General features: G+C 34.2%; 1 protein-coding gene and 1 long non-coding RNA gene across 3 annotated transcripts; one reads left to right on the top strand and one right to left on the bottom strand.

The window, feature by feature from the left end:
* The first annotated feature begins 2,782 nt into the window (after positions 1 to 2,782).
* On the top strand, positions 2,783 to 6,358 carry LOC135741104 (solute carrier family 2, facilitated glucose transporter member 5-like). Of its 2 annotated transcripts, XM_073813531.1 has the most exons (9): positions 2,783 to 3,861; positions 4,006 to 4,071; positions 4,182 to 4,280; positions 4,574 to 4,734; positions 4,957 to 5,081; positions 5,233 to 5,378; positions 5,532 to 5,664; positions 6,012 to 6,199; positions 6,276 to 6,358. In XM_073813531.1, the coding sequence occupies exons 1-9, from the start codon at positions 3,817 to 3,819 to the stop codon at positions 6,339 to 6,341; spliced, it is 1,029 nt and encodes a 342-aa protein (XP_073669632.1). In that variant the 5' UTR covers positions 2,783 to 3,816; the 3' UTR covers positions 6,342 to 6,358. The 2 variants fall into 2 exon arrangements, with proteins under 2 accessions (XP_073669632.1, XP_073669633.1); XM_073813532.1 differs by lacking the exon at positions 4,006 to 4,071 and having other exon boundaries at positions 2,787 to 3,861.
* A 121-nt stretch (positions 6,359 to 6,479) lies between these two features.
* Positions 6,480 to 7,486, bottom strand: LOC135741109 (uncharacterized). Its single transcript, XR_010529334.2, has 2 exons — positions 7,350 to 7,486; positions 6,480 to 6,894 (listed from the first exon to the last, which is right to left on the bottom strand). It is a non-coding gene; the product is annotated as an uncharacterized lncRNA (long non-coding RNA).
* Between the last annotated feature and the right edge of the window lie 2,735 nt (positions 7,487 to 10,221).

Raw genomic sequence — 10,221 nt, 5'->3', positions numbered from 1 at the left:
ATGTCGTTCAACCCGGAAACCGTAGCAAAATGTTGCACCTGTGTGAGCTTGAACGTGCCCCTGGGTATCTTCCGTCCATTCCATATCTGTTTTAAAATCAAAAATGGAAAACGATCAACCAGTTGTATTTTCATTTATCGTTTCGATTTATGAAATTAAAAAAAAAGAAAACTAGGAATTGATAGGCTACATTTTTCTATTTTGTTTCTCAGTTCTTACTGAGAAAAATCTTTAGGCACGTTCACATTATAACTATATAGGCTACATTTATATCACACACGCAACATACTATAACTTTATGCTAATTCTTTCAGACGGTAATTTTATGTAATGGAACTCAGCTTCTCCATAGTGTCATCTGTCATTCAAATGCGCGTGCACTTGAAATAATAGATTTTATTGGCTGTCAATGGTTTATCGTTAATCAGTTGGGAAAAAAATTGATCAGAAAGTGATCTCAACGATATCGTTCATTGTAACTTTATCTTTAGTTGTGGTGTGAACTCTTCTCTTTAATATGAAACGATTTTTTTTTTTACTTTTTTTAAACTATATTTTCATAGTTATATATCATGTGAACGGCAAAGACTTCCAATCATTAGCATGATTAATTATCCTATGACTGATGTAAATATCTGAGAAGGGACAACAAGGCCCTTTTATGGTGCTGGAGGAAGGAGTGGTGTGCTGCTTTGTCCTGCCAGTCCAGCATTTATTTGAAGAGAGAGTGATGTTAGGTGACTGGGTCCAGTCTTAGTCCTTAAACCCTGCACACAGTGCACCGGCTCACATCCTCCAGGTATTGGGGAAACTCTGGGTGGCTCTGACACGAGGACCAGGGAGAAAAACTAAATGATTTAACTTCACTTTTATTTTACTTTACACAAGTACCAAGAGTGCAGAGCACTGCCTTTCCCTGGTGGTTCATCAAACATTAAACTAAAAAAAGCACTAAAAGATCTGAAAGTCCCAGAGCTAGAGATCATTTTTGACTGAGTAAGGCTAGGTTTCACACACAGGTCTACATAACTAATGAGAACTACAAGCTGCATAAAAATATTTCATCTACTTTACTAACATAATAAGTATATTACACTGGAGAAAAAGGCAAAGGAAAATAAAAAGTATACAACTTTATAGATTTGTTTTGGAAGAGTTTTGTTTTGACACAGAAGGGGTAACAGTAGATGGTGGATGCTGAGAGTTTTTAGCAGCTATAGTGCCATAGAAAGAGGAGCTGGAAGGCAGGTGAAGTTCTGCACACCCTTCAAACAGAAGGGGGTAGAGTGACCTCTGCTGGTTGAGCTTCCACATAGCAAGAAGAGCTATAAATATGTTACAAAACTAAAATGAGAATTAAATAATATAAACTTATAAATAATTAGGCTACCTGCTGTCCTAAGCTACATATAAAATGAGTTCACTTGTCTAAATTTAAAGTTAAAGATCACAAATGCTCTTACAAATGTTTAATTCTCCCTAACAGCCAGAGTTGTTATTTTTTGTATATTTTTTCACACCCAGTGCTACTTTAGTTGTACAAAAAAAAACGTTATATTAGTTCAGTTTTAGTCTACAATCACCTCGCGAACTATAGTGACTTTTATTTTGAAACTGGTTTTACTTTCGCTTTCAAAAAAGAAATAGACCACGTGACTTCTGTTTTTGGTTTATAAACGAAAAAACGAATTGACTGAAGTTCAAAGACTCTCTTTATTCTTTTTTTAAAAAGGAATACCGATAAAATAATCGCCAAAAACGAAAAACATGCTTTTTCTAATTGGTTTTTCGTTTTTTTAATCTGACACAAAAAGCGTTTATTTCCTTTCTACAGAAAAACGGTATTTTCGTTTTATAATTACAAACGAATTACGGATTATCCCCTGACCGAAAATCAAAATGAAAACCAATAAAAGAGAACATAAAATTAAAACTGAACTTTACAATTTAATTTTGTCCCTATAGCTTGGGCATGAATAAAAATCCTTATAAGAAATGTATTTACAGATTCCTTTTCAAGCTTGCCTTTTTATTTTAATATTGTCAGTCTTGCCTCAAGATTATATAGAAAATGAAATCGAAATGGTCCGATGCTTTATCACGTTAAAAATGAAAATGAAGTAATTTAATATAATGTTTTAATAATATAAGTCCAAAAATACCTTCCATACAATATGAATAGGCATTTGATTAAAAAAAAAATATCTGCAAAATCTGATATTTATAAGAAAGAACCGCGGAGGTTTGTATAATAGCAACCAAAGCACATAAGCGCTTAAGCGCCCTCAAGCGGCCATTTTAAGAACAACGCCTGGCGCGTGCTGCCTTCGGTGGAGTTAATTTTACCTCAAGAGATTTAATAAATTAATGATTTAATATACTTATCACTGCATATGTATTTCGTTTTTACTTGTGTTATATCACTCTGTTGCTGAAAATAGGCTTGGGGCAAACAAATCTCACTTAATTTATGCATTTATAGCATTTTCCAATAGCATCTTTAATGTGAAGCAAGTAGATTAAAGGAAAACTCTGTTAGCATGAATAATCCAGCATGTGAGACAGTAATTGATTCTCTACAAAAGCTGCCTGATTTTACAGACATTACTCAACACTGAGAGTCATATGAACTTAACATATTTAACCTAAAAACAGCACATGAACACAACTCAACTCCAGTCCTTCACTGTTAAAATCATTTCTTCAAACATAAAACAAAACACATCATACATGACATGCTAACAGTTTATTAAGTGTACTTGATGCAGATTGGGATTAATGTATAAACATGCATCTGTGATATTCAAGACTTCTTTTTCTAAATACTGATGTTTGTACAGTGAAGCATCAGCACAGAGTCATGTGAGGACCAGTAAAGGATGCCAGAGGCTGTTTAATACGATGATGCCACAAACAAAACACAAAACTCTTATTTTAATAAAGTCAAAGGTCACAGAGCAAATTAACTGTTTTAATTCATTTCCATAGTGAAAATGAATATGACTATTTATTGACCTTAATTTATACTCATAACATGAACCGGTTTAAAAGTATTTCCCTGAGCATGATGCAAAGATGACAGAATAAAGAGCACTTATTGTTCTGTTATACACATAACTAATGGTTTAGTGATTTGAAAGAGTTTGCAGTCATAAAACAATAAATGTGAAAACAGAAACATTAGTGTTCATTTATCTTCTCCCACATGAGTTTAAATCAATGATATAAATCAGTCATTTGTTCTTTATTTCTATCATCTCTATACAGTATATACAGCATAGCATTGATCATTTTTTCATTATGGTTAACATACAGAATGTGACTTACAGTCATGTAAAACAGAAAGTACACCATAGTTTTATATATCAGGACATTAAAGTCATCTGGTCCTTGCAGCTCTTAAAAAATTAAATATTAAATAGTTTTTTTTCTCGTTTCATAAATGATATTCATTTTTCCTTGTTTAATCTTGATTATTTTATTATATTACTTTATACTTGTACAAATGTTATATCAATTAAACGTGAAACAAACACTCATATGTTGAATGGTTACTCAAGCATTCGTTCAAGTGGATATAATGTGAATAAAGTGTTAAATCATGCGAGTGCTAGCATGTGACAGTGGGTTTAACATTTTGAACTCTTCATAAGTCAGGATCTCTCCCTCACCAGTGTTAAATGGGCAAAGCTCCACCATAAACAGCGCACCTTCTTCCCAAAATAATCAGCAATGGGATTTTTCTAGCTAAAAGTTTAATGGGATACACAACACCCGCTTGCTGTTTTAGTTTTATTTGTACATTCAGTCCTACAAATGGCAGAGGAGGTTTTGAAAGATCCTAACAGGACATGTACAAGGGTATGTAGCTTTAATTTAGGTTTAATGTTTACTTTTCTCAAGAGAGGTTTGTCTCTTAAACAGCAATAGACTGTTTTATTTTATATTAAATATAAGAAATATAAAGAAATATATCCATTCAGTAATCTTTTTTTCCTCTCAAAGTTTACGAAGATAAAGGCACTGTTCACAAAAAAAAGATTTGGTTTAGTAGAAGAAAGCCCTATAGAGGTGATTATTGTGGTGATAATAAAATCTTTTTTTTTTATTGTTAGATAAACAATCTCTTTAATGAATGTTATTTTAAGTGCTTGAATGATTATTTGTCACTTTTTTAACAGCATCTTACCTTGTCCCTGTTGGCAGTAGCGCTGCTCTCGTCATTGGGAAGCTCTCTGCTTTATGGTTATAACCTGGCTGTGGTTAATTCTCCTGCACTAGTAAGTGACCTAAATATGAATAATATGAGTGAAACTAATACTGTTTTGTGTTACAGGACTCACTGTTTAGACTCAGGCTCAAATGCTGATCATCACATTATTTAAATTAACTTTTAGATTATTCATTTTATAAAATATAAATGAATATTATGATGGCAGACTACATAGAAAGAAAGAAAAGAGATGTTCAATCATTATCGGCAATGCCAAGACATTTTGTGTTTGTTTGCTCACAGAGGAAAAACTCCTCAGTATAAATGATGATGTTTTTCATTGTTCTTGTTCTTGATTAGTACATTAAGGACTTTTATAACCAAACCATTGTGAGACGTTATGGGTCAGGAGTGGATGAAGAGCATCTTACGCTTTTCTATTCAATCACTGTGTCTATATTTGCCATTGGAGGCTTGCTGGGCTCTCTCACAGTAGGAATACAGGTTACCAAATTTGGAAGGTAGAAAACGAAGCTTCAGATCCCAGAATTAATTTATTTTTGTAATGAAAGATAAAAAGCTAATGGTTTAATGTTAGAAATAAATGCATACAGGCTATGATCTTCATCACAGTTATTAAAGACTCATTTATTCAATCTCAAATGTGTACAAATATATTTACATGAATGTAATAGGAAGACACTTTTATCCAAAGCAACTTTGTGCGTTTGTCTAATTTGTAGGAAAGGGACGCTGATACGCAGCACAGTTCTGGTGTTTGTAGGTGGAGGGTTGATGGGCTTCAGTCGGTTATGTGGCTCACCAGAAATGATTATTATCGGTCGCTTCATTACAGGAATACATTCAGGTAAAGCAATGTCTTAAAAATTTACAATCTTTTTCTAAAAAACAATCTTTTGCCTCGCATTTCTCGTGCTATTAGTAATCTTATGTTGTGATGTCTCTTCATGCATTTATCTGCTTTACTGATGTGTCCTCTGTCTGTCGTGCTGTTGTAGGGATATCTCTCAGCGTGGTGCCCATGTTTCTTGGAGAAATTGCTCCAAAGAATCTCCGTGGATTCCTGGGACTCATGCCCAGCATTTTCATCTGTTTGGGTGTATTTATTGCTCAGGTTCTGGGGCTTCATGAGATCTTAGGCAAGGTGAGTCTCGATTGAAAGTCCTCAATCCTTTACTGAAATCATTTAAAACTATTTTTATGTTAAAAACTGCTGTTCATTTTTAGTTGATGTATTTACTAATATGAACTTTATTGTAAAGTGTTGTTGTATTTTTGATCTGGTGTCTCTACACAGGAAGAGTTCTGGCCTCTGTTCCTCTCTCTTGTCATATTGCCCACATTCATACAGCTCGTCTTCTTGCCATGGTTCCCAGAGAGTCCAAGATATCTTTTGATAGAAAAGCAGAACATTCATGCCACAATCACAGGTAAAGACTTTCAGATTCAAAGATTGTGACATCCTGGTCTGTGTCTTCTGTGGTTTTAGTGCCTTGTTTCGTCTTGTTCCTGTGTTGCTTCGTCTCTTTGTTTGTTGATATTTAATTCATCGGTTCTTGTCTTGTATAAATACGTGTAAGCTTTGCCTGTGCACATTGTGGTTTTTTGTACCAACCCTGTGTTTGTTTTTGTTTAAAGATGCTCCTTGTTCCTGGTGAATGAGCAGATCAATAAATATCATAATCTGTGTTTTGATTCTCTGTCATTATATGATATCGTGTGATCTTGTCGTCTGATTCTTTTGTGTTATGATGCTTTTCTGTCCTGCTTGACGTAGCATTGAAGTGGTATCGTGCTAAGTGTAACATCCAGGCTGAGGTGGAGGAGATGCAGGAAGAGCAGCGAACTTTGACCTCAGTGAAGACGGTCTCAGTATTTCAGCTCTTCAAGGATTCGTCCGTGCGCTGGCAACTTATCACCATCATTGTGGTCAATGCGGGAATGCAGCTGTCGGGAATCGATGCGGTGTGAATGTTGTGTGAAAAAGACAATAATGTTGTCGTAGATAAAAACAGGACTGATTTGACTTCTCTATTTTTAGATCTGGTTCTACACCAATTCAATCTTTGAGAATGCCGGTGTAACCCCTGTCTCAGGGCTTATCTAAATCTAAATGTCTGTTCCTCTAAGTTCGTTCAAGGAGCTTTTAGGGCACGTGTCAATCAAGTCAAATACTCTGATTCTCAAAGAACACGAAAAAACACCATAAATGGAAATATAAAAAAAATCAATGGCACACACGAAGAACAATTAGCCAGGAATATATATTTTGTGGCAAATTTAGGTGAATGTTTTTCCCCTTTTCTTTGTTTTGTTCTGGCACTTCAAAAACACTCAAGTAAAGAAAATAAATTGACAATTAGATTGAAACAAATATAAACAGTATAATTATAACCCAGGTATGTCAAAAAGCGTATCCCCAATATTTAAATGTTCAGTTTTTTCTTCTCCTTAGGATGCAGAAGACTATGTAAGAAAAAAAATGTCTCAGTCCTACCGCTTCCCAGAAATAACACTCCAGGTTCTCAAGAACAGAAGAACAAGAGCGGAAGAGTTGAAACACAAGGCAAGATGACAAAGAGATATCCAGAAGAATCCACTCAGATGATTCAGGGGTCAATCACATCATCCAACAATTTGTCCAGGAACCAAAAACCAGTCTGCACAACATACATTTTAAATTGATTAAATCAACACATTATAACACTTAAACCAATCCCTAAAAAGAGAGATTTCATGTCTTTAACTGTAATGTTCTTTTACTTTTTCTTTCTTTGATAAAGTTTATAAAACAAAACCTTATCTTTTAACAACCTTTAACAGTTTGGACACTGCTTACACACTTTTACATCATTTAAATTGGCACAGTTTCATTTTACACTTTAGCAATTACACTCTACATGTGAAATAAACAACAACAACATGAGCATTGCACGAGGCTTTACACGATTAGCAAAACTAGCATCGTGATGCTACATGGCTCATCTTAGCATATTTAACTCTTCACATTAACAATTTAAGCACATTTTGTTGACATTTATACATTCTGACTGGTTTTGCTCAAATAATAACAAGATATGACGACAAAATAATCATATACATAAAATACACTCACCAGAATGTCTCAGTAACCAATCACAGAAAGCAACAAGTGCTTTTCAACTTCAGCACTCTTCCACAGTGTTTCAATTCAACTTCACAGCAAGCATGTAAAACAATAAACCAGCTATTTAACTTAAATTTGCAATATACAGCTCATTTTAATCGAACAAATCAGCATTACTCACATTGCATGCGTTCTCTCCCTGCTGTTTACACATACGCTCTGCCTTGCAGCGTGCCCGCACTCTCTGCGCAAGCTCACACTTAAAGGGGCAGTACACATTTTTAAAGTAGTGCTTACTAAGTGTTCGTTTGGGATAAAAATTAAAGGGGTTACACCGGCATTCCTGCTCATCAGATCCAGTATACAACAGTAGGCACAGGAGCCATAGAAGTCATCGCTGGACTCATAGGTGTAAGATTACATTGAATGTTAAAACAGTTTAAGATCTCGTGCATTATCATGATTTAATCACGAGTAAGCGGTGCTCTTGGGCATGATTGATCTAACTATAGGCTGCCAATATATGCAGAAACTCAATTTATACTCTTCAGATTGTGTTTCTACAGTAAAATCTGATATTGTATGCAGGTATTATATATAGAAGAGTAATACCAAATATCATAAATAAACAAAAAGTTATTTATTACTTTATAATAGATATTCAATTAACCTTTTACTACAACAGATTTTGCTTTATAAGCATTTTGTGCCCAACTGCTTTCACATGACTCCACAGAAACGTCTAAAACTGTTTTTTTATATTTTTGTTTGTTTGTTGTTTTCTTCATTGTAAAATATGATCATAAACTCTTTGAGTTTAAAGCGTCTAACAGTGTTTTTCTGAATCTTCAGTGCTTCACTATTGAGCGTGTTGGCAGGAGGCCGCTAATGATCGGTGGTTTTAGTTTTATGTGCATTTGCTGTGCTGGAATTACTTTTTCACTTCAGTTACAGGTAATTCTGATGATTTCTGAACTCTTTGTTGGTTATGTGCTATTTACCTTTACTTTTAAGTTGTCTTTAATTTAATTGTAATCATAATTATAATTTCAGATTTATAGTGACTTGTGTTTGTGTTTTTCTGTTGTCAGACTCATGTGTCCTTCATGCATTATATCAGTGTGATCTGTGTGGTTGGGATTATTGCTGGATTCTGTATAGGGCCTGGTGAGGACGTCACATTGGGTCTCATCATTACACATTGTTTGCCTGCTCATTTACTGGATTTATCTCTGAAGAGTAGTCATAAAATGTCTAAAAAGATCAAGTTTGAGCTTACTTAATGAAGCTGTTAAGTTTACAGATATTGCACTAAATGAGCTCACAGAATTTCAGACAAGCGACACATTTTACTGATTTATGAGCTCAAAAATAAACTCTGCTAAATATAACTTTATATATAACTTAATGTTTAAACAAAGAAAATATAAACAAGAGATAATTGCAAAGTTTGGGTGTTTGCATTACTTTGTCAAACCCCAAAAGATCTCTAATTAAAAGTCTAATTTATTAAATTGAGCAACTAGTGCCACCTATGGGCAGATTAGTATCACAGCTCTGCTATTTAAAGATGAATGTCCTGCTTTAAAATGAATATGAGGTGTAACACATAATAATAAAGTATTTTATAACTCACTTTCAATACAATTAATAATCAAATGCATCTTGTGTGCAGCCGGTGTCTCATTATTGTTGACAGGAGAGCTCTTTAAACAGTCTCATTGACCTGCTGCCTACATTGTAGGAGGATTTCTCAACTGGATATCAAACTTCACTGTGGGCTTTGTATTTCCATTCCTACAGGTAAGACTTCCTCAGGGAACATGAACATATTTGATATATTTACATATATGAGATACAAATGAGATTATTTCATTGATCTATTCACTCACTTTCATATTTATCTGATTTATTGTTCAATGTTTTTCCAGATGTCAGCTGGTGCTTTCTGTTATCTGGTGTTTTGTGGTGTGTGTGTTGGCGTGGCGCTCTATGTCTACTTCGTTGTCCCTGAGACAAAGAACAAAACTTTTGTGGAGATCAGTCAGATGTTTGCCTTAAAAAATAGGCGTGAAATTGAAAAAGAGCCCCTGGCTATCGCTGACCAACTCAGTCTTAAAAAGATGAATGGCTATGGAAGTGTTGTGCCTGCAGATCTGGAGAAATCCTGTTGATGTTGTACGCTGTGATCTGATGCTAAACACTGCTGCTCACAGTCCCACTAAAATCTGAGATTATTTTTGTTATGCTTTCAACTATATTGTTGTTTAATATAGTTTTTAACTTAAAAATATTCAATAATCTTCCTTAAATCTGTTGAGTGTCATTGTTTTCTATATTATAATACTTCTCTTAACATGCAAAGACAAGTAAATAATAAATTAATTGTAATGCAGGCCTTATATGACAGTATTCACTTAGCTGAAAGTTCATGTTATTTAGGTGTTTTTTTTTTCCAGTAGATGGCAGAACATTTTCACCAGACTGGTTTAATGCAAAAATTTTAATCTTTACAGTGAATTATATACTTATTTATTCATTTAGCTGACGCTTTTATCCAAAGCGACTTACAATTGCTGAATATGTCAGAGGTCACACGCCTCTGGAGCAACTAGGGGTTAAGTGTCTTGCTCAGGGACACAATGGTGTGTCACAGTGGATTCGAACACCAAAGGCGAGTGTCTTATCCACTGCGCCATCACCACCCACCATTAGACTTAAAATTGTACTATTTCATTAAAAACATGAAAATAAAGAGGAAATTACGGTAAATAAATATACCTTAATGGTGAATAAAAAAAAATAAAACAGTGATATTACAGGTCAAATTATATATAAAAAATTTACTTATGAAACATTTATGATATAGTTACAAAATCAC

The sequence above is a fragment of the Paramisgurnus dabryanus genome, chromosome 24 (genome assembly GCF_030506205.2).
Source record: "Paramisgurnus dabryanus chromosome 24, PD_genome_1.1, whole genome shotgun sequence".
Taxonomy (NCBI): Eukaryota; Metazoa; Chordata; class Actinopteri; order Cypriniformes; family Cobitidae; genus Paramisgurnus; species Paramisgurnus dabryanus.
This window is presented reverse-complemented; position numbering and strand designations above follow the sequence as displayed.